This window comes from Paramormyrops kingsleyae, chromosome 17 (assembly GCF_048594095.1).
Source record: "Paramormyrops kingsleyae isolate MSU_618 chromosome 17, PKINGS_0.4, whole genome shotgun sequence".
Lineage (NCBI taxonomy): Eukaryota > Metazoa > Chordata > Actinopteri > Osteoglossiformes > Mormyridae > Paramormyrops > Paramormyrops kingsleyae.
In genome coordinates, this window is record NC_132813.1 from 18701868 (window position 1) to 18727556 (window position 25689).

The window sequence follows — 25689 nt, forward strand, 5'->3', positions numbered from 1 at the left end:
CTGTGGGGAAGATCGCAAAAGAAATCACTTAGTGAGCCATTTGTTTACGTGCCCCCAACCAGAGAAGTGAAAAACCCCCACAACGTTAAAGAACAGAACTGGGGACCCATTCGGAGAGCTTGTTAGGGAAAGTACGAAAGTACTAATGAAGCCCAGTGTTTTTGGATGGTGAGATGATTAAAGACGCTGGTAGCAAATTAGGATCATGGGCAAAGAGAAGGAGAACATGGAGGTTTCATGAGATGTTGAGGGATGACTGAACTAGTATTTATTGGGAAGCTGATTATTTGCTTTAGTTATCACCAACTGGGAAGCCTCCTAACCTGTCCGGCTGTGTCCCTGACTCAGGCTCCGCATCCATATGCAAATTCACTGACAGCACCTTGTGGGGGAGGGCCTTACGGGGTATGGGGGTGCAGTGAAGACCTGTCCTTCATTTGTATTTGCATTGACTTTCAATACCCGGTGTTTGTCTGCACTGCATTACATCACATCATTTTGCTGTTCCATGAATCATCATTTTACTGAAATTGCACTGGTGAACCACTTTGCTGGTGTATTCCTTACATGCAGAAGACTAGCCAGAAGTTTTTAGGAGTGTGTAGGAAGGGCATGGAGACAATGTCCCCCCAGTGATGGGGTAAGGGAGGCTGTATGAAGACCTGGCCTGTCAGTACTGGGATGATGACAACAGCAAGGCCAGGAACCCAGCCCCATGCCACTGCCACTGCCACTGCCTCACTGAAGGGCATGTGTTTCGCCAGTGGGCATGAAACCTGAAATCTCGACACCCTTCCCCACTTCTACTTTTTAATCATGGAGCGAGAGAATCACAGATAATAGGCTGAGAAGTAAAGAACGGGAGCCGATAAACAGCAGGAGAGAATCGGCCCCGGCGCTAAGGGGGTCAGCGCTTTGGGGGTTTGGGGGAATTATTTAGTTTTTCTTTCCATTTCCCAGAATCCTTTTGGTATTCAGAAATCAGGATGGAACAAAGTCAAAAATCAAATTCCAAAGAACAACAATTTTTTTTTTCTCTTACATGCGCTTCTACCAGTCAGGCCCCGTGGCTGCTGAACGGAGTTTAGAAAACGGCATCATGCCGTTACACATCCATTCAAGGACATCTGGAGAGTTTTGTTCACGTGCACAAGAGGACTCACTTTTGTTTTATTTTTTACCTTATCCACCCTCAAATAAATCTGTGTAAAAGTGTAAAAAGATTTCTGACATGCCTCAGCGCTAATATATACTGCCTTGGGGTGGCGTGACGATAAGCACTAAATCTTTTGTCTCCTTCACTGGGAGAGCGCGATTGCAGGCGAGGCTCAGCGAATTCAATCTGTTTCACTTTCACGCACTCGTGGGTGTAGATCCTGAAGAACTCAGGTCCGGCTTACGAGATTATTATTCTCCCTTCAGCCATGGAAATGGTACCAGGCAGCTCACCAGACAGCCAACCAGCCGCACCGACCGAGCCGCTAACAACAAGGAAGCGTTTGAGAAGGTAACCGGCATGGTGTGGTGTACGCGTGCTTGGGGACAGGAGGACCAAGCAGGAATAGGGCAGCATAAGATGAATGACTGCCTGGACAGTCCCCCCTAATTATTGGGGCTCCCCTGGACAGGGTCAAGGTGGTCCCACCTGAAGGGGTGTTTTTTGGGATGGCGACAACGGGGAAGGCAATTCTGGGGCAAGCTGAGGATGAGGCAGCCAGTGATGGAAGACAGAACTATTAAATGTAACTATGGGGGCTGGCATATTGGGGGGGGGGGGTATTTTTGTGCTACCATTTAAGATTCAGTACCTCTCCAATTAGTAGCAAGCTATGGCTAATGACAATATGAATAAATAATCCATAAATACACAAGCAAGCAGACAAATAAAACATGAGTAAAACACAGCCAGGCATGAGACACTGGTGCTGTCCCGTGTCACACAGACTGCAGGTACAGCGCTGGAATAAATAATTGATTAAATAATTAACTGCCAGGATTTCAGTGATGTTTTGTTTTGTACAGAAACTGGGGAGGGCAGGCAGAGGAGTGGGGGGCTGGCTTCCTGAGAAGCTGTTTGTAAAGTGTGGATATGGAGGTAGAGGGACTCACTCCCAGAAACTGGGGTTACATCAACAGGCATCAGAGCAAACTGAGCGTGTGCAGATGCTCATCCACACTGAGCATGTGCAGATGCTCATCCACACTGAGTGTGTACATACACTGATCCACACTGAGGGCGTTTCTCAATACCAAGAATGCAAATACCAGATCTGCGGTCTTGGCAAGACCGGACTTGCTAACCTTCCTTCCAAGAGCAAACTTCATTCAGCGAGGATGCAACCGATGTATCCTTGATATTTGAGGCGAGGCAAGAACAACATCTGGGAATTTTTACTGTCCTCTGTACTTCTGTTCTTGAGTATTGGATGTGGTCTTCAGCAACGGAAGATGACGTAAAATGGGTACATGAGAACACAAGTATGAATATTGAGAAAATCCTGAGTGTGTGCCGATGTTCATCTACACTGAATGCATGCAAATGCTCATCCACAGTGAGCGTGTGCCGATGCTCATCCACACTGAGCACGCGCAGATGCTCATCCACAATGAGTGCATGCAGGTATTAATTCACGCCAAGGCAGTATCCAAATTTACAGCCTGTCTCCTTCTAAAATTGTGTTCGAAGACCGAATGCATCACAGCAGTGCAACAAGGTTGTTCCATTTCAAAGGCGCCTTCAAATGTAGCCTAAAATGCATCCTTTTTTTTGTGCTCCGCAAAGGATGCACCTGATGGATCCTTTGCAGCCCAACAAATCCCAAGATTCATTGGGCAGAATTTTAGAGAATCTCCGAAGAATGTAGCCTGCAATGGCTATGCAGACCGCATATTTTGAAGGATGCAGCCCCTGAATTCAGACACAGCCTAAGCACATGCAGATGCTCATATAGGTGCCAATTTCCCACTGAGCGTGTGCAGAATTGAATCACCTTGTTTGTGTATAAAATGCAAACAAAAGGTCTGGCCACCTGTGAACAGTCATTTATCTTGATGCGAGCTAAATTGCTTCTGTTTAATGGTTATTAATCATAGGGTAAACTGTACTGCGCGCCCTCATAAACAAATACACCCCTAAAAGAAGTTATTTAAATACTGCCTTGAAGCTTAAAGACATTTAGGTCTTTCTTAAAATATCTCTGTGGGGTGTCTACACCTTTAAACTTGTTTTGCTTGGGAAAATACTGTTGTAGGGGCTAATGTGTTTGCACATGCTAAGATCAGTCTGAGCAGCTAAAAAGGATGATCTAACATCAGAATTGAGCACATGAGCCAGTGTTCCTTCCAGTAGGTCCACCATCTTTGATGTATAGACCTTTGTCAGTCTTCTTAACACAACATGCCAAACCACCCAGAGCACATTGTCGAGCCAGAAAACTTCCCCTATACAGTCAGCCTTCTCTAGTGCAAATTTCCAAACCTCTTAACCTCTGACTTAGACTCTCTGGTATTGTGTAACTGCATAGGATTGGTGTAGATGACTGGTGGCTTCTGGGTAATTTTCTTAATTGGGCTGATCCAGTACAAGGTGAAGCTATGCTGCTCCACAGTATTTATTCCTGTAACATAACCCCCAAACAGAACATCTGTCCTAAAGGATGTTAGTATAATGACTAATTTGATTTATCATCCATCCATCCATCCATCCATCTTCCAGTTGTTTATCCAGTACAGAGTCGTGGGGAGCCTGTGGAGTACTGGCGCAAAGCAGTGGTACAGCTTAGAAGTGATGCCAGTAATTTAAAAAGCTGAAGGTTTTATTGATGCAGTTCAAGTGTTTTGTTTCCAGGCACAACAAAAAGTTCTATTCCAGGACTGTTCTATTTCTAAATCGTATCCTTAACTGCCATATTGTTTCCATCCTGCTGCCCCAACAGATGCTTTCTACAGAAACTCATCAATACATGACAGGTGGTTGGTTATTGGTTCAGAACTTAACCTCACCATTGGAAAGCAAGTTACCCAGAATTCATCACTGGCTTAATTAAATGCAGATTTATTTAAATCAGCCAATCCAATCTCATTCTAAGGAACACTGGGTGTGGTTCTGGAATTCATGCACTGTGCTGTATGGAGCAGTGGGAGTGTGAGATTCAGATGCCCCACCATATGGAGGAGTGGGAGGGGACCCCAATGGTAGGGAACTGGAGGTGTTGGAAACAGGCCCTGGAGCAGCAGGTGTGGCTTTTTTCCCCACAGACGGTCCCAGTTTGCACACCACAGCTTAACATGCTCCGGATCATAATCAAGCGGCTCCAGTTCCCCAGGTGACAATTGTTCTGGTGTGAAGCGACGAGCTCAGTGTGGAGCAGATCCAACGCCTCGTTGCCGTCGCCGTGCAAATGGCGCCCCACGTTAGCTGCTTGCTGCGCCGTCTGCGGGGCTGCCAGGCCAGAACCATGAGCAGTGGGGACTGGGCCTGAGACCAAGAGGTACCAGGAATCTAGATGCAGGAAGGTGGGGGTGGGGGTGGGCACTGTCCTGCTGATGGGCACGGTCTGGACCCCTAACGGAAGCAAGGCATGTAAACGGGCGAGTGTGTCAAATGACGTGCCTTGCTAAGCTCTGATTGGGTCCTGTTTTGAATGCGTTGATTGGAATGTTCCAGACTCCACAATAAACCATGACAGCAGCTCAGGAAGATACTGTAACATGTGAGCTCATCTGCCATTAGCGTGTGGGGGACCTAAGCTCATTCCCTCATGGATCACACTCCTGACTGGCAGCTGTCCATGTTCGGAATGGGCAGAAAGGTCAGCGTATGCCTGGGCACAGAAATTTCAGTCACAGAAAGCTTGTCCTTGCAAGAAGCCATCCCTAACAAAGCACGGTGGCCTTTTAGGACCATGGGTCTAAGGCTCACAAATCTCCCAATGACCTTGGCCCTCACCAGCAGCTTGGTAACCATGGAAATATGTCACCAAGGTACACAATGTTGAAATAAAGTCAGAAGGTGAATCCCTGGCACAGAGTTCACTTCAGGGTGAAATTAAGGCTCACTTTCCCTTTATGACTATGCACTAACTCATTTGTGACATTTCTATTCCACTCACCCCCCCCCCCCCCCAACAGGTGATGATGATGCCTACCGGCGAGACGGTTTTCCGCCGCCCGTCAGTCATGGCGCTTTGATTCGCTGAGACAGAGAGGTAACTGCTGAAATCTGGCGGGAGCTTCAGTAACTGTCGGCTGAACCATTTAGAAAGAACTCAGCCAGCTGAGATAAATTTAGGTCAGGATCTTTACGTCAAAATAAAAAAAAACATAAAGATTATTACATCAAAGTAGAAAGCACCTCGGTTTTGCTGATGCAATTCTCCAGGTTTAAGGTCGTTTCGGGGGAAATGGGAAACATAACCGGTCTGACAGCAGCTTGCTGGACATTCCAAGCCCTGTGGTGCGTTTCCTTGCGATTACGTTGACCAGCCAAGCAGGAAATCCAGCTAAGCGCCTCCCTCCGGGAGAAACTGCCGCTAATTCCTTGGAGCACATCTGAAACGAGCTGTCGGTGGTTCAGCAACATGTGCCCACGCTGCATGGCCAGGGCGTCCTGCTGAGGAGGAGTCTGGTTGGTTCCCTTCCTGCCTTGCTGGTAATGCACCAATCGCTAGTCTGTCTGCTTCACGCCTCGCTTTCATAGGCCTGCTCTCAGTCACCTACGGTCTCTTGAGCCCAAGCTGCTTCCACGTCTGCTTCCCACCAGCTATCCCCCCCCCTCATTTCATAGAGTCCTGTCTCTCTCACCATGTTAGAGCAGTTGATTTGCAGTATGAAGCCATCAGGCTCCCCAGTTGATATTATCCGCCCTCGGGTTTTTAAGGAGGTTTTTCCCACCCTGGGTCCTCATATACTTAATTTTATAAATAGTAGTTTGACTTCAGGTGTGGTACCATCATGTTTTAATTGTGCAACCCCTGTTGAAAAAACCTAGCCTTGACCCTTTTAGTGTATCTAATTATAGGCCAATCTCAAACCTACCTTTTATGTTACAGCTTCTGGAAAAAGTTGTTTATAATCAACTGCAATCCTACCTAGATGGTTATTCTTTGTTGGAGGTTTTTCAGTCAGGGTTTAAAAGTAATCATAGCACAGAGTCTGCACTCCTGAGAGTTTTTAATGATATTTTTCTAGCAACCGACACTGGTGACTGGGTGGTACTTGTACTGTTAGATTTGACTGCAGCTTTTGACACTGTTGATCACAAAAGTTTGATTTCTCGGCTGGAAAAATGGATGGGTATTACTGGACCAGTGTTAAACTGGTTCAGTTCCTATCTCACTGATAGAACGTTCTGTGTGAACATTGAAGAGTTTACCTCTACCACTGCTGCTCTTCCTTGGGGTGTCCCACAAGGTTCCATTCTGGGACCTCTCCTTTTTTCATTGTATCTTTTACCACTAGGAGCTATCTTTCGCAAACATGACATTTCTCTTCATTGTTACGCAGACGACTGCCAAGTTTATTTCCCACTGAAGTACAAAGACTCAAGCTCTGTCCAGCCTCTTATTGACTGCCTCGCTGAAATTAGGTGTTGGATGGCTTTTAATTTCTTGAGTTTTAAAGAGAAAAAGACAGAAGTTATGCTATTTAAACCCAGCAGCACCACTAATTCCCCTTCTTTTGACTTGTCTTCTCTTGCACATCTTGAGAAATCAATTATATCAAATCTGGGTGTGAAAATGGATCCTGCCCTAAAACTGGATGTTCATGTTTACACAGTGATAAAATCATGTTTCTTTCAAATTAGAAGGTTGTCAAAAATCAAGCCCTTTTTGTCGAAAAGAAAACTTGAAACTGTGATACATGCATTTGTGACTTCACGTCTTGATTTTTGTAACTCGCTTCTTATGGGAATTAGTCAGACCTCCATTGCGCGTTTACAGCGGGTGTAGAATGCCACTGCGCGTTTACAGCGGGTGTAGAATGCCACTGTGCGTTTACAGCGGGTGTAGAATGCCACTGCGCGTTTACAGCGGGTGTAGAATGCCACTGCGCGTTTACAGCGGGTGTAGAATTCCATTGCGCGTTTACAGCGGGTGTAGAATGCCACTGCACATTTTTTTTTTTTTTTAATTGCCCACCACCACCCCCCCTCTTCGGAGGACAACTTTATTTTACATTAAATTCAAGAGTAAAGAGTGTGGCCGCTCCGAACTCACCCGTCCTAATACCGTGATTATAAAAAAAATTTAAAAGGGGGGGGGGTACAGAAACAACAATCGTAACAATAAGAGACATTAATCACCATGGGGAGAGGGGGAGAAAAAAAAAAAAAGGAAAAAAGAAAACAAAGGTATACAGAAATAATAATAATAATAATGTAGGTGGGATGGAGAAAATTAAGTGTAGGGGAATACAGAATACAAGGACGTCAAACAACAAACATTATAACAACAACAATATCAATAATAATAATGTTACAAATAGGTATTATATATATGTGGCATACACACACGCGATCGTACCCATATACACATATTTATGCACGTTTTTTAACTGGCACTAGTATGCGCAAGCATATTACTCCAATTTTTGCCTCGCTTCACTGGCTTCCTGTCCAGTTTCGAATCCAGTTTAAAATTCTTTATTTGTATTTAAGTGCCTTAGCGGCTGTGCCCCTCCTTATTTAGCAGAACTGCTTCACCCATATGCTCCATCTCGATCACTTAGATCAGCAGACCAGCTGCTTCTATCCGTACCAAAGGCAAATCATAAACTAAGGGGCGATAGAGCTTTTGCGGTAGTTGTACCAAAACTCTGGAATGATTTGCCATTGCATGTGAGGCAAGCGCCATCTCTTGTTGTTTTTAAATCTCGCTTAAAAACCCATTTTTACTCTTTGGCTTTGGGTCCAGTATGTTGTGGTGACTGAGACTCATCTTTTCCTTTTTTTCTTTTATTTGTTTTTGTGTTTTTTTTGGTTGTGTTTATATTTGTATTTGTTATATGATGTACAGCACTTTGGTCAGCCAAGTGGTTGTTTTTATAAGTGCTTTATAAATAAATTGGTATTGGTATTGGTAACATCACTGATATCTGCCTCCCCCAACCAACCAAAAACAAAAAAGCTCAGGTCAGGGTGTCCGACGAGCATCAGTCCTCAAATGAAGAAGTCTGGGTGCCAATATCTGCCCCCGGTGACATCATTTCCCATGCATCACAGATTATGCACATCTCAAAGTCAAAATCTTTGATATGAGCAGAGAGGGGCAGGGAAGGATGTGTGTGGGAGGGGTGCGTAACACCATTTGCTCATCGCTTATTTCATTTAGTTGAAAGTTTGCACAGTATTACCTGCCCAGGCTGCCAGCAAACGGAAATGAATATTTCAAGGGTGAATTCGATGTGAGGCCCGGCGACAGCCAGGTGGAGGTGAGGTTGATGTAAGAGTGCGCAACACTTCTCGCGTAACGGCATCAGGTGAGGAAGTCATTCCTGAGGGAAGGCGATGGCGTGAGACGGAAAGCCGGGAAAAGGAATGGCCTGCTCTCGTGTATGTAACGGACCGCGTCGCTGTCAAGGTGACAGGTGACTTGATTTCCACCTGCATCCTGAGACATTTGCACTTCTTCAAGCTCATCAGGAATCCCACTAGGCAACCATGAGTGTTTGAAAATATTATTTACAGGATAGCAACTGCAACTGTATGTTATAGAAGTAACTGTTTCTCGTCAATGAGGGAAAAAAAAACAGACTCTGTAAATCACCTCTGTGTATTACCTCTGGAAAATATAAAACAACTTAAAAGAAGGAAAAATAGAAGGTAAAATAAATGGAAAGTGAAGTTATCATGAAGGGAGAGAGTAATGGGCACTTCTAAAGAGTGATGGCGAGCAGGTAGGGTGGTGTATCATTTGGCCTCGTAACAGCCTTAAACTTTTCGTGTTAGATATGGTGCTGGGAGGAATATAGGAATATATATTTTTTTCCATCTTTGTTCCAAACATTCACAATTTAAGCTCCTGAATTGAGGCTGGAGGGGGAACAGGACAGCAGAGATGGAGCTGATTAACTGCCTTCACCTCCTTTAAACCCCCCCCCCCCCATCCAATATGTTACCTCCAGATAGCATCCGTATTCACGGACACATTCTAAATTAAACGACAATTTATATTCGTACGTCCTTTATGTGTTTGCGTATTGAAATGATAATCGGTGGCAGTAAACCTCATCGCTCACAGACACTACAGTCCAAAGATTTCCATACAGGGCAACTGGTAAAATATGACATTGGGAAACAAACTTCTGCCACGACCTTTGGAGGATATATGAGCAAAGGAGCAGCGTCTGCTGGGTGGTTTAAAGACCTGTATTTCTTCAGCGTACGAGTGGCGTTAAATGTTGCATTTGCCCGAGAGCACATGGGTTCTCTGCGCACATGGGTGACAGTTAGATCGCAGAGAACAGACAGCGTTACCGCAAATTTCCCCTAAAGCACCTTCCTGCTTTTAAAGAAATAAATATGCTAAATAGGCAGATATGTAGCTTTAACACGGATACTAACTTAAAGCTACATGATCACAGCTTAACCCTGAGGCAACTGCTAATGCTAATACAAAGCAGAGGCTACTGCACTCCTGACCCAGAGGCGACCGCTAATTTCAAAACATGCTAATGTATACCTGACCCTGAGGCAATCGTAAATGCTAATACACACCTGATGTTAATGTACACCTGACCCTGAGGCAAATTTTCACACTAATACAGACCTGATACTACTGCACAGCTGACCCTGAGGCAACCATTAATGCTAATACAGACCTGACCTGATGGATCTACGCCTGACCCTGAAGGGACCTCTAATCCCCACACAGAGCTGCTGCTCATGTACACCTGACCACAGAGCAACCTCTAATTCTAATGCAGTCCTGGTGTAAATGTATACCTGACCCTGAGGCAACTCCTAATGCTAACAGAGAGCTAATGGTAATGCACACCTGACCGTTAATACTAAATTGCAGTGATCGGGGCCGATCCAGGTATTTTTTAATTGATCAGTATCGCCTACCACAACCCGATCCAAAGGCCGACCTACTTCATTTCCTGTGCCCGCCCAATTTACGTTAGTTGCGCAGATTGTATGGTTCTGTCACCTGCTACAGTAAGCCTGAGGCACACGGCTTAAAATTAACAAGATGTCAGCCGTGTGGAAATTCTTTAAATCGGAAACTCAGAGTAGCCAACAGCTTCCTGCAATGTTTGTAATGCCATCCTTGCGAGACAAGGTAGCAACAGAGTGTCATTTAGATAGCATTTAATTAGTCTCAGAACATAAAAACCCATGTGCCCATATGCGTTCGGCAGAGAACCCAACCTCTCCACACACTCATACATATTACACATTAATTCTGCGCACTTTGATAACATACCTGAAAGTGCGATATTAACCCAACTTCTCCTCGGTTCTAACACTAGCCCGAGATATAACTAATATCAGGGGAGCACTGCCCCCAGGATTTAAACTGGTTCTGTGATGTTGTAGGAAGAAAGATGCCTTGTTGTTCACAATGAAATTTACTGTACAGTGGCCCATTCTGCAGTGACTTTTATATACTGTAAGATGAAGTGGGAAATTCCAGCAATCCTGCGCTGAATTTCAAGCGCTGCTTTAATTAAGTACACACACATAAATATGATTCCAATTACCACCTCGAACGTGCAATATTAAAACAACATCTTTGAAAGCTGTTAACTAAGAGTTCCATACCCCGACACCATGACAGAGCGTGAAACTGGCTGTACTCTCATCAACTGGTCAGTGATCATCTTCTTCATTTTCTTCCAAAGCAAACAGCCAGTCATAAGATTCAAAGTGACCAATCAATGAAGTGGAGAAATCAGCCACTGTTCCCGCCTCCAAAGTTTCAAAACTGAACCTGTCGAGGGACTGAGTTTTGAGCAGATGCGAGTGTGTAGAGAGGATGGGTTTTCTGTTTGTGAATGCATACGCGTGCAATTTAATAATTTAATGCTGAGCGAGCACGCAGAGAGGATGGGTTCTATAGAACACCAAAAGGGTCATAAACGTCTCTTGCAGAAGCATCATAAGGAAGAATACTGCGATATTACAAGGCTTACCCTATACTCTACTGTATCTGTATGTTATTTACATATTTATTAAAAGATCCAATCAGGACTCGGAATCGGCATATATAAATACCAAATGGATTAGATCTGATTGGAGTACAGTGGTACTTCAGAACTCGAATTTAATCCGTTCAGAACTCCGGATCGAATCCTAAAAAGTTCGAGTTGTGATTGAATTTTTTCCATAAGAAATAATGGAAAACCAGTTAATTGGTTCCCGGCCACAAAAAATTACACCTAAATATGTTTTTTTAGCATTTAAACACAAAATGAACCAGATAAAACAAGAAGAGCATATACTGTACTAAACACATCTAAGCACATTTATCAAAACAGTAATTTGTAAAGTAAGAAAATAAATGTATCCAAACAATGTGTCCTGCCCCGATCGTCCACTCCTTCCGTGTGCCACGCCCCCTCGCTAACCCCGTGTGGAATCCCCGTGTGATCAGCTGTTTCTGGTTGTTGTCACTAGTCCTCAGTATTTAGTCTGTGTTTCAGTTTGTTTCCCCAGTCCGGTCATTGTATTGTCCGTCTGCGTTTTGCTTGCCTTACCTGTAATTAAACCCCGTATTCCCCGATACCCTGACGTCTGCGCCTTTGTCTCCATTCCTTCCCCGCTCGGCACAACAATATTATTATAATGAAATGTATTAATGGTTTATTATTAATATTAAATTAATTAATAAGAAATCTTTATTTTTAAATGTATTTTATTATATATAATAATAATTACTGTTACTGTGTATCATTGTCAATGTATTTTTACTGTCTAAATACTGTATACAGTATGTATTCAGCTAGTGTAAACATGCACGGTGCTATCACAGTGAATGCGAGGCTGAGACTGAAGCGTTACCCTTTGTTTCCACTGAGAGACGTGTCGCATGACTCATTTCCCCCCACGTACAAGTTATCTTAGGTCGGCGTTCACGGTTCGACTTCTGAGATTCAGATCGAGTTATAGCTAATTAGTTGGTTCGACTTTTAAGAAATTCGAGTTCTAATGAATTTGAGAACTGAGGTACCACTGTATATAGTGGATAGTGACATCTCTACTAAAATGGCCACTGGTGCACGCCATCTTGCCATGTAAATCAGCCTGAACGGCCCATAAAGAAGAGAACTAAAGAGGTAAGAATAAAACAGGTGAGGCTTTTCAGGCATCTCAATGAAAATATCAAAATGAAAAAACTGAGAAGGAATATATCTCAACAATGAAGAGATGTGGTATGTTTGCAAACACACTGGAAGCAAAACACCGGCTGTGCTGGAGTGAACTGGGTTCTCCGTAATTGATCCCTGATTCAGCAGCCTGAGCTGAAGGTGCGATGCTTCATCTTGTTTTTAATTAAATGAAATGAGCTTTTCAATAAACCCTGGCTTGAAGAGATCAATATGGCTGTCAACAACTCCCAAGGTTTCAGGTGCTCTCTGTATCTGAGTCTTCCAGACTCCACACCCCATCAACTCTGGGGTCCTATCAGAGGGGCCTCGCTCCTGTTACCAGGTAACCGCTGTGAGGAATGGAGTGGAGAGACTGCTAGAGGAGGCTGATAACCACTTCCTGTCAAGCCCAGTCCTGGGTCAGTACCTGTGTCCTCCTACTCGCTGGCATCTCTGCAGGACACGATGACTGTTTGGGCTTAGCATTTGCTGATGTTAGCAGTGGAGGGTGACATGCTGTGACCCTGGCATGGTGGTGGTGGGGGTATTAGGGACTCACCAATGCGGAAGGAGAGAGGGCTGGAGGTGCTGCTCCTCATGCACGCGGCCAGGAAGAGCAGAGGCGCCCAGGCAGTGTGCATCTTCCACAGGGCTCATGGGTCCTGGGCTGGGGCTCCCCCTGTCACGGCCTCCTACACAGGAGTATATACACAGTATGACGACAAGCTATGCTATATACCCACACACAGAGTGAGGACAAGCTATGCTATATACCCGCACACAGAGTGATGGCAAGCTACGCTATATACCCGCACACAGAGTGAGGACAAGCTACGTTACTGTATATACCTGCACACAGAGTGACGGCAAGCTATGCTACGTACAGACAGCGAGGTTAAGCTACGCTACTGTACGTACACACAGTGAATTTATTTCAATTACTGCTTTTAAGGGCTTATTTATGGACATGTTTAATGACACTTGTAGATGTTCCACTTCAATTTAATTAATTAATTTATTTGTTTGATTTTCTGGTAACACTTGATGGGGCACAAATACTTAAAAATGGACTGCATTGATATAGCAAAAACTCAATTACAACTGAAGAACAAATTATGAACAAATCATGAACAAATGTAGTTGCTATTTGAGATAAAAGATGGGTCACGATTCATTAATGATGAACAAACATGAGATCAGTATTTCACTCATGTTACCTGCACACTGAGTAATTCCTTCAGTATAGTTCACAAAGGTTTACAGAATTATAGATATAGTAACAAATATAGTAACTGCTTCAGATAAAACATTTGTCACGATTCATTAATTGAATAAATGAACAAACATGAGATCAGTATGTAACTAACACTTAGTTTGTGGTTAATTAATACATAAGTAACAGTAAAATACTATATTTATGCCCCGTCAAGTAAGCCTCCTTTTTTTTCTTCCCCAATTAGTGTTTTCTGGCACTTGCCAGGCTGTTATTGTAAATAAGGAAAGGTCCTTAAAGTCCTGCCTGGTAAAATAAAATAAAATAAAATAAACTAAGCCCATACACAGAGAGTGAGGGCAAGCTATGCTCCATCTACATACACAGTGTGAACAAACTGTACCGGATTTGCAGTCACACCCTGAGACTGAGCTATACTCTATAGACATGCTCAGTATGGCAAACTCACACATACTCATCTACACTGGACTATACTGCATGCAGATTCCCTGTTTAAGCATGAAGGCAGGTTTGTTCAAGAATTTAGTGCTACATGTGGCTGCAGACATTTCAAGGCCAAGCTCTTATCGTGAAGAATATAAATCTTTTGCAGCAGAGTGATCTTGACCAGGCAGTCTGTACCTTTTCAGCTTAAACCAATGAATCTGTTTCTGTTGAGCATCACTCAAACAGAAGCGGATCGTCAGTGGACCGGCACCATCAAGCCGATGGCTTGTCGCCTCATTCCCCCTCTCTATTTGTCTGCAAATAAAAACCTCTGCCACTATAAGACACAGAAATCATCAAAGGAAACAGCAGTCACTTATTTAAGTGTAATATAAAAATGAAAAAAATTTCCATAGGGTGAATTTTCACGAGGCTAGCTTAAATGCTGTTATTCTTTTTTAACTCTTTTTCACCTTTCTTAAATTGTGCTGCTTTTCTGGGGGAAGATTAGATCGGATCCAAAAGACTACAAAACAATACTATCCAACCAGCATAGATTCACTTGCCACAAGGTTTTGTACAGTACAGACACTTAACATGTCAGTAATTAGTATATTACAGCAAGAAAATGTCTTTTATAACATGAACTCTGAGACAAATCAATTTTCTTAAATGCAATTACAGCCAACGAGTTTCAACGGCTGCACAGATTGGCACATGGAGTGAGCTTTAAGGGATTGGCCAGCCCCTGGGAAACATTCAGGGACGTCATCAGACAGACACATGACGACAGACATCTTGCTTAAAGGAACCAGTTACAACATGAAGCAGTCCATAAAAAAACAGCAAAAGCATCATGCGGCTCACGACATAGGAAGTGATTTCATGGCTCACATAATATTACATCATCAGACGGCACATTCAATTCAATTCAATTCAATTCAATTTTATTTATATAGCGCATTATCACAACATTACATTGTCTCAATGCGCTTTACATTTCTGCCTCGTAAGGACCCCCCAGTGAGTAAGCCAAAGGCAACCCCCCCCACTCCCTAAGAGGAAGAAACCTTGGGAGGAACCAGACCCAAAGGGGGAGCCCATCCTCCAGGGGCCGGCAGATGAGTCAAACAAAACAAGATGATATGACTAAGCTAATACAGGGGTTGAAAGATAAGTCTCAATGCAGCGGCCGACCGGTGCAGGCACGGGGTGCTTGATGCACGATGGCAGGACATGACACAGTCTCAGAATAAAAATCAATTTCTGATACTTCTTTATTATTATTATTATCACTATTATTATTGTTATTATCATTTTAAAAGGGGGCAAAGTATAACGAACCAAAGTCAGACTAATTGGACCAAATGAATCAGCAGTTTTACACGGATCAGTGAGCTAGCTAATGATAGCTGCTCACATTTCCCATAGGCAAGGCACAAGGCACTTATTTATATTATCCTGTGTTGCGGGGGGGGGGGGGTCCGGAGCCTATCCTGGATCCTATGTGTGCAAGGCAGGTATCGACCCAGGATGGGCTGCCAGGCCATCGCACAGCACACTCACACACCAGTCACTCACACACCAGTCACTCACACACCTCACACATGCACACCTATGGGCAATTTGGCAACTCCAGTCGGCCTCAGGGTGGGGGGAATCCGGAGTACCCAGAAGAAACCCCACGCCGACACGGGGAGAACATACATGGTGGAGACTCGAACCCTGGTCCAAGATGTGTGAGACAACAGTAACCATCCTTTGTCTAGGTGTAATTCTGTGTTAATGCCTATTTACATTTATTTGAAATGTATATATTAAAGTGGTACATTCTTTTGTAATTTGTGAATTTGTAGCTGTTTGTCCTGACTGAATTTGTAATTCTGTTCAGTCCCTGTAAATAACTACACATCCCAATGTACCTGTCCTTTCCATACACGCAGGGCTTAACAGATGTGACACTCTGAATAAGCTACCGGTTTAGTTTTCAATCATTTTATTTGTAGTAAGTTTTTTTTGTAGAATTTGATCATTTTCCACGGCACGACTGGCAAGTTATTGCCGCATAATGGTTGAAAAATCATTCCTTGTCTGTTGTAAATGGTCATTACGGATTTAAAAGGATCGCAACGGCGTCATGTAAAAATATATCATGCTATAAAACGCTTACAAAAAAGCTGGCATAACAGATACTACACTGACACAGTATAGGGGTTACGGTATACAGTACGATGTATGCAGCACACAGTTTTGAACACAGCCCGTATCATCAGACAGGTCATGCAAAGAAGCCTCTTATGTAGTACATCTCTTATGTAAATGAATTGATATCATCTGCTATTTATAGATTTGCCAGATTAATCAGCCGTCATACATGCAAAACATCGACCATGCTCCTGGCAAGAAAAGCACTGGCTAGCAGTGCTCAGATGTATAAGATACAGGAACATCTGTGAGAAATATATGCAGCTGATTGGGCATTGTTACATCGCCATCAGTCTTCATTGGCATTCACGTTTGGCGTGTCACATGGTGTCGTACTCCATTGGGTATTACCATCCAACTTGTGATTTGTGAATAGCGTATACTCTGACGCTCAGCTGTGACACCAGATGGCCATGAGAGTGACTGAGCAGGCATCCACTTGCTAACCTTCACGCAACACTTAAGACGGTCCTGAGGGACACAGAGGACCCCGCTAGCTCCGGACGCTCCGAGGTATCGGTGTCATGTTTGACCAAGTGTGATTTAGGTCTCGCACAGCATCTGGAGAGTGGGGGTAATGTAGCAGGTGCTTTTCAAAGTCTCCTTCCTGCTTCCTGTAGTGCCTGGGGAGAAAGCGGAGCAGGGCGACGGTGGGGGGGCTGCTACATCCCATTGTGGGGGAGGGAGCTGAAACGAACAGGAAAGTGAAATATATGGCATGAATTGACAGCCGTGTATGAGATGGTGAGCTTGATGAATTAGGTGACTATCACTAGTGGGGAGCGTGACATTAGGTAGGTCAGTAATGTGGGGGTTTTAATACTGACTGAGCACTCAGTGGTGAAGGAAAGGTTAGCTTTGCTCTTCTAACTCGGCAAGAACGTCAACACATTTCGTCAAACTGGCTGAGACTCGTCCGGGACGCCTGAGCCTGACTGTGATTCCCGAGCTTTACTGAGTCAGTGCTTGACGGAGATTACGGCACTGACTGACACCCACGTGAGTAAGCTGGACTCTGCTGGAGCGAGACTGCCAGGCCGACTGGCACTCAGCTCGAATGCCGCTCCGACGACGTACGCAGCCTGGCTTCATGCTCCGACACAGCTAACGTACCATTTATGCAGCTTAATAATAACAGTTTGACAGAGTGATAATGACAAACTATCTGACGGTTAGATGAATGTATATGTTTCATGCTCATGCACTGCTGGCTTTAGGGAAACCTAAGTCTGGTCATTAACACTTCCAGAGCAATTTCCTTCAGAGCAATGGCCTGAATTACAAAGCGATTCTTATGCTCTTTTAACATCTGGCTCTGCATTTGCTGTCAGGAGTTTAACATACCGCTATGAAAATGTCACAGCTGTTACCTGTAGCTTCGGAGACCAGAAATTCTGGTTCAGCATCTCTTACAAATGTGTCCTGAAACTGTCCACTGAACCAAAAGCATGCCAGGAGCATACTGAGCTTTTATTGATTTGTCACTGAAAGCCTTTCAGTTCTCATTCTTCCCTTTTCTCGGTTTGATGATATTTAGCGGGCAGACGCCTCACTCCTCTGTCCTCACTTAACCGTGGCTTGTCACCTCTGTAGGGTGACGGGTTATTTATGAATGAATCGTATCACTGTCCTGCTGCTGGACTGATGTAGCGGCATGACGGTCACACTAGCAGCTGCTCAGAGTTTTTTCAGAGCACGGACCCCTGAGATATCCTTAAGATTTCCAAAAAAAAACCAAACATATCTGCTAAACAAATAAATAATGTAGGATAGCAGAAAATCAGGAAAATCCCTAGAGGCAACTGTCTCCATGCACACCTGTGTTGATATTTATGTATATAATGTAATAAGAGGACATTGGATATAAAATCACTATATTTGTTTGGGTTCAAGAATTTATTTTTCAAGGGTCCAACCTGATTAGGAGGGCAGTAACAGGGTCTAGGGCAGGGGTGGGCAGTCTTATCCAGACAGGGCCTCTATGTATGTGGGTTTTCCCTGCAACTTCCTAATAACATCACTAATTAGAGGACTGATTGTCTCAAGAGTCCTCGCCTGGGTTCGAACAACTGACTTAAAGTTTACCCCAAAAACCTGCATACACACTGGCCCTTTGTGGATAAGACTGCCCACCCCTGGTCTAGGAGGAGACCTGATTAGTCTAGGACAATATCTGATTGATTAAAGGACCAGTGACAGAGTATGAGAATAGAGGTAATTGGTTAAAGAAGCAGTAACAGGTGCTAGGAGGGGACTTAATTGGTTGAAGGAGCAGTGACAGGGTCTAAAAAGATATTTAATTGGCTAAAGAATCAGTAACAGGGTCTAGGAGGACACCTGACTGGTTAGAAAAGCAGAAGAATCCTGGAACAAGAAGGCCATTAGGGAAGCTCTTGCTTCTGTTCCTGCGGACTTCTTGTGCAGCTACTTCAGGCATTACCCAAACAAGCTCCCCTTCAGCAGACCCACCTCTTCACTTTACTGGACCTGAGGAGAGCAATGGAGAATGGAGACCCTCTTGGCTTTAAAGACTCTCTCTCAGACGCCAGGCAAAATGGAGAACAAAGCCAAGTTTAATGCTTCAATACTGTTCTCTGGGCGTCTGAATGAAATCCTCTTGTTAGCCTTAGTATCTGACTGATGTCTTTGAAGAAGTCATTTCACAGTCATTTAGCCACTAACAAAAGTTTCACTAGTACTTCACGTTCAGAAGTAAACCGCGTGCCTTTGCTCGGCAGCTCAGCTCTGGGTCTGCAGCATTAATAATTCACAAATCCTTGTTTTTCCATTTTTTTTTTTTTTTAATCTCCCATGTCACAGTTTGCACTCCGGCACGGCTTCAAGGTAGCCATGCCAGAGAGGCAAGAACTGCAACAAGCCAGCACCTGTGGAAGGTCAATTGTGGAGTAGCTGATCTTAAGAACCCTAGTTAATGATAGCCAATGTAAGATTATGCTAATGCCTGCCAATGTAAAAAAGTCTCTGAGGATGAGTCCATAATTACCCATAATGCCTTGAGCTGATTCAGCACATGTTCCAGGAAGCAGAGAATGTGGCCCGTAATGGAAAGCTGATATTCAGAGGAGAACATAATCGTCGCTCGCTGTCTGCGGCTCAATCACCTCAAGTGGACACAAGCATCTAATCAACAGCAATCCGTCTGTAGAGAAGTATTAGCATACCACTAGCTTAATTGCTATGAACAATGCTGCAGGAAAGGGTAGAACACTAAACAAAATGATTACCGGTTTTACACCCAAACCCCCGGGCTGTAAGACCTAAGGGCAGAAGTATGGCACAGGCTGAAGACCCAGCACCTTCACCACAGGCATGGGGAGGTGGCCTTATTGGCTCTGAGTCACATTTTCACTCTTGAAAAATGTTACAGCATGGAGTATCTACATTTTACTGGTGTAGTACCAGTATAATGCCCATGCAGTGCCCATGTAGTGCCAGAGCACAAAAACATGCCACTTTCCCTCTGCTCAACGCTGCCTTGCTAACAAGCCCCAGCTGAACAGCGCCAGTACAGATCTGTCTGACATGAGAGGCCTTTTGGTTCCCCTACATAAGAGCACTACAGCATTTACTGCACCAACAACATCCCCTAAAATGCAGTAGAAGGTACCCAGACAAGGGCAAATGCGAAAACCTTCAGACTTGCATTCAGTTACGGTTTTAATATGAGGTCCACACAACCGCCTTGGCCACAGCAAAACACCGTCAATATATAATAAAGGGAAAAGTTGCAACACAGATCCTAATTAATCCAATCGCCATCCCAACGGCTTAAGAAACTTTCAGCACGCACACATGAAAAGTCCAGCCTTCATTTGATGCTCAGAAATAAATTGCTGTTAATCAGTATCATCGTTTGATTTATTAGGACAAGGAAGTGAGGATCCTTGATAAGAAGATGCTGTGTTTACAGGGGATACCAGCTCGACTCCGTAATGAGGCACAGCAATATACTCACAATCACTGCAATTAATTCATACCCCTCCCTCACCTCCACCGTGCCTGAAGAAGCATCAACAGTCACGGCTGGTTTCTCCTCCAAGCCTGACCTAGACATGCAGATAAAAATATCGCAAGTCGACGCGTGGGCGACTCGACTTACTATCTGCAATCGTGTGCAGACCTGCCACGTCAACAGGAGAAGATTAAGTCTTTGCTTGGAGAGGGGAAGGAGGATTGACTGAAGTCCATTTCACTCTTGCCTCAAACTTGGTCAGTTACGGGGCTGTGAAGTAAAACGTGAAAAAAGTGTCCATCAAAGGAGGTTAAACCAGCCAGGGTAAGCTAAGATTGCATCTAAGAGGATGATCACTTCACATTAATATGGGCTGTTTTTTTCTTGTATATTTTCTTCTTCGTTTAGCTCTTTTCCGTACAATTTAGCCTTCCGATTTCCACCTTGCTCCTTGTGTCCCCCGCACACAAATACATACATTAGTTAGGGTCACTTTACTTGAGGGGACGTGAATAATGTAGAGGTACATGCTTACTTAATGCATTATTTAACCAGTAACTAAGTGTTAGTGATGTACTGATCCCATGCTTGTCCAACATTAATCAATAATCACAGTTCATGTATTCCATTCAAATACTATATTAGTTAACAGTTAACTAATTAGTTAAAATGGTAATACTTCACAATAGGGGCAAAAAATTAACTCATTTACTACTAAAGAACAAATCATGAACTAATATAGGTTTCCCCATGAAATACATGAACTGTCATTTGATGAACATGGGATCAGTACTTAACAAACACTTAGTTACTGGTTAATTAATGCATTAAGTAAGCATGTACTATTCCATTACTCATGTCTCAAAGTAAAGTGTTAACATAGTTTGCTCTAATATACTGTAGTGTTTGTTGATGCACTTCACCGACTGTTAATTGCTTCTGTTAGTCCGCAGCCAATAGCTGTGTAAATGTCTCCCCAGCATTATACTAACCATGCCATCTCTGTGAGCAGAAGGCCTGCACCATTTTAACGTTGGCGCAGTCAATTGTTTAGCAACGTCATTATGGTCACTGGCTGGGAATTAGCACCCTGTTGCTAAGCCATTCAGTGACACTCAGTTTATGCTAGAATTTGTTAAGTGTTTAGGACACCAGTAGCAGCCTTTTAATAATGGTCTTCCTGTGGAGTTCCTACGTCGCCTGACATCCTGTCTTTAACCTGCCCCTGAAGCACTTGTTATTCCCCATTAGGTCCACTCATATTTGCTCCTCTTGCAGTCCAGCAGCATTCCAGAATGATTCCATTAAATTCTGTAGAATAAATAAAGCATAAATAAAGATTGTGTCCTGTGTGATGTTTCGGTAAAAGAACCCCTTCAACTTCTCCCCCCATACCATAAAACCGGTCACATGACTTCATCCCCTGCTGCGTGTTCATGGGATGCCAGGGTTGTGCCAACTGTCTCCCGATTAACGCTGACCAGCTGCCTCTGATAAGAGCAAATTAGATGTGCAGCTGGTCAGGAGAGAGAATAACAGGTTCCGGGTGGGGGAAAGGCTAGGGTAGGGAGAGAAGGGAGGTAGGATGGAGAAGAAGATGATGAGGAAGAGGGGATGCAGAATGAGTTTGGGGGCACTGGGAGCAGGGCAGTGGGTGGGACAAAAAAGAGAGATGGAGGAGATGTGAGATGGAAGGAGGAGGGGGATGGGAGAAGCAGCTGGAGCTGGGGGGAGGAAGGAGAGCAAGGGAAGGAGGGGATAGAGGGAGGTGCCTGTATCTGCACATGTGTTTCTCACAAAAAGCACATGGCTGCAGCAGTCTGGGTCTTGTGGCAGTGACAGTGACAGTGTTGTCTCTTGTGAAGTCAAGAAGTGACCTTAATAGGTCCAATTAATCAGTTTTGAGAAGAAGTATAGCAGTCTTGTGGCTGGAGGGAAAAACAAGAGCAGATCCCAGTGAAGGAAGATGCATGAACTCTCAGAGGAGACCAAGGCTCATGTTGGTACTGGAAGGATCAAAGCTCATGGAAAAGCCCTGACCAGGCAGAAGCTCCAGTACCAGCTCTGACCAAACACAAGGTCCAGGACCAGCTCTGACCAGACACAAGCTCCAGAATCAGCCCTGACCAGACACAAGCTCCAGGATCAGCCCTGAGCAGGTAGAAGCTCCAGGACCAGCCATGATCAACCCAAAGCCTCTGGACCAAGACCTTGTGAAAAATCAGCAAGCAAAATCTCACTCCATATAAATGTGCCATGTAAAATAACTTTTTCCAAGCAGCTAGATTCTGCTTGTACAGGCTCATCTGGGTAAACAGAATGGATGTGGATTACACCAAAGAGCATTTGAAGTTGAAGACCAGCCATTCGAACCACTGCCGTGGAGTGGCACCATGGCAACGGTGAATTTTCAGCAAAACAAACAATGTCATGGGGCTTTGCTCTGTGCCTTGTGACTGCTGTCATCAAATGAAATAATATATATATTTATCCTCTTCAAAATTTTGAAATAGAATAGATTAAAACTTGAATCGGATCTCGAATCAGTGAGAGAGTGATTTTTGACAGTGTGTAGATGTCATCCCCAAAACACTGAAACTGCACCACAGACCCCAGACATTCCGGCGTTACCAAGGATACGTCCAGCACACTGCTTGGTAGTGCTGAATGCCACTGACATCAATTTCACTGCACCTTTAAAAGTTATAAGAGGCTTTATGATTGCAGTTAATACGCCTCTAGTACCACTCTAACAAGCGAGGGCTTTTTTAGCGCTTAGGCACAGAGGGCATGTGCCTGGTGTTACGGGCCACAGGTAGCCTACATTGTGCAGCTTTAAAGCGGATTTACGTGTGATTAGGCACCAAGTTTAACCAGCCAGACAAAATGCTCATAAAAAGTATTGTGGGTAGAGTGGTACTGCAAGCACAGACTACCAACCTCGAACCCTTCAGGACCCCATCGGTAAACACCGTCCTGAGACGGATCTTGGTTTGCCAAGGAGGTCATGATAGCGTGTAACCATAAAAGCTAAATAAAATCTAGCATAACAAAATCAAAACTCGCAGACAAAAATAATGCAATGTTAGACAGTGAGTCAGACCTCCGTCACAGAGTCTGCCTCTTGCACCTGGGTTAATGGCCACTAGACATGGAGGACCCGCGACTCACAGATAATGGTGGCGATTAAGGTTGTACGGTAATTACGCTGGAATGAAGGAGACCAAAACCAATTCTGAGCCACACAAACAAGTTTTAAAAAAAGTGTCGTATGTTTCTATTTATTTTTTATTTTATGTGCAGTTGATTAAGAAAACTGATTGAAAATCTGATCTTTGACAGGAGAGGACAAAAGCTCCACCTTGGGGAAACTGAGGAAACGAGGTTCATGATGTGCAGGTACACAGGGTTCTCACAGTCATGTGACCCCCCTCCCTCCCCAGAGTCTGGTCTCCTGGTCAAAAAAGTGAGTGTTTGGGAAAACTGAGAGAAGGTTTTCTCTCTACAGTAGAGATGATGAGGAAAAGCGGAAATAAGCGGTTTATGAGAAGGATTCACAATGAAAGTCAGCATAAAGAAACTAAGCCCTTCACACGCCTGTAGCCTGGTCATTTCTTGCCTCAAAGCCTTTTTAAAGTGCACAATACTTCATGAATTTAAATACTGACAAGATGAATGCAAAAAACAATAAAGCCATTCAAATTTTTGTTCTATACCTGTTTTCGAAAACTCTTCTTTAGTCACAGGACTCAATAAAAGAGCACGATTTCCGGTGAATTGCCCCACGTGTTTCCTTTCTGGATGTGTTGTCTGTGTATTTCCACTTGGCCAGAGCGGCATTGTGTGAGCAGAATGTGGAGTTACCCTCCAAGCTTATTTGAAGATAGTCTTGCACTTCAGATGTCAACATTAAATGCTGTAAACACAGGGCAATGATACGATCCCCTTGACACGCTTTCACCTTCATGTGAGAAGATTTTCCACTTTCACTAAGCTCAACAAACCCACCTCCTCTCTCACCTGCTTTCAAAGACCTGGGCTCTCCTGCTTGTCAGAATCCAGGGGAAAACTAGGCTATTCCAAGCAGACCTGGGCCAGCGCCGGGTAGCGGCACCGTGCTCCTTAGCCGTGACAGACATCCGATACACCAGTTGGACTTGACTCTGAGCAGCCTGACAGGTCACTGAGAAGCATGAACACAACTGCAGGCCAGTAAAGCCTGAATACCACACTGTTTGGTGACTACAAAATCTCTGGGCTTTAGAAGGAAACGTCTAAGTCGCTCTCTAGAACTTTCCCGGAGAAACATTTTCCGACCAAAATAAAAATAATGAAACACTTCGGTATGGAAAAAAATGGCAGAGGCTACAAATTATTTTAAAGCTCAGGCTAATAATGTTGACAGTAGAGGAACGAGGGGATGAAAGTACCAACACTGCGAGTTTCACAAGGAATACAAAGTGATCACTATAGCTTTGTCCCTCAGAGACCCCCCTCCGTCCCCCCCACTGCTGTGTACACAGCAGGGCAGCACAGAGCTGGGGGTCTAATCCCGCCTCTCACCCCTCGCTCAGGTAGTATTTACTTAATGCACTAAATCTTCTTTCTTTGTATTTCGGTACCAGAAGTCTGTCCTCGCAGCAGCTCTGTGAAGCACCTGTGCTGAGGTTCAGCCCACGGCCAATTTCGGCCCGGTTCTGGAGATTCAGGGTCCATCGCCTGTGCACAGTCTTCTTATGCATTTCCATTAGAGACTTTGATGACTTTTGTGTCCTACATGCAGCACAGACACAGCCGGTACTGGCTTCTCTGGCTACTCAGCATGACGGGGGGGGGGGGGGGGGGTGAGCTGTGTAAAACAGCCTCTAACCGGGAAATGATCAGGGAGGGAAAAGGGGAGCCACCCAGCTAACGAGCTGCGGCTAATGCAGTGCTCCGTAATGCGGGTGATGTAATGTCCCCCGCTGGCACCCAAAGACCAGTAGAAGCTCGCATCTTTGTCAGCCTGACCCCCCCCATCTGCCCCGCTTGCTGTGTGCATGCCGGCCGCCTCCAGGTAATCTGGCTGGTGACCGTTTGACAGATTACAACGCGCGCGAAGTTAAATTCACCGGCCCGCTGCAGTCGAAGATTCAGCAGATTTTCTGAGAGGATTTTATCCCCCGGCTCCTTTTTCGCAGGAGATTCTCAGCATTCTGCCCTATCAGTCGTGACACCCAGAACAACGCAATCGTTTCCTTCAAGGGACAGCAACTCAAAGGTCACAGCCACAGTATGGCCCAAAGAGATATAATACATTTCTGATGACTTTCTAAATTACATCCTCATTTATTATTATTTTTAATCAGCAATGGTTTTGGCCTGGTATCCTCCTGGAATGAACCCTGAATCCTCAAGCCGCACCCCCAGCCCCACCCTCTGACCACACCCCTTCCACCGGTATCATCCATGCTCATCCATGTCATGCCCGTTTAATTCAGCATGGATCCATGCTCTGTCGGACCTCAACCGGCTACGTTAAAACTGAAAGGCTCCTGTG

General features: G+C 44.4%; 1 protein-coding gene across 5 annotated transcripts in view; it reads right to left on the minus strand.

Moving 5' to 3' along the window:
• LOC111851267 (glutamate receptor ionotropic, kainate 4-like) overlaps positions 1 to 25689 on the minus strand; it is a 127935-nt gene that overhangs the window by 47973 nt on the left and 54273 nt on the right. For 4 of the 5 annotated variants that reach the window (XR_011983272.1, XR_011983271.1, XM_072701335.1 and 1 more), the window contains exon 2: positions 12872 to 13004. Coding sequence is in view for 3 of the 5 variants with exons in the window: in XM_072701335.1 (XP_072557436.1) it covers positions 12872 to 12953 (82 nt within the window). In the remaining 2 variants the exon portion in view is untranslated. Of the gene's footprint in view, positions 1 to 12871; positions 13005 to 20297; positions 20421 to 25689 lie in introns of all 5 variants that reach the window. The other variant, XM_072701336.1, reaches the window with a different exon arrangement.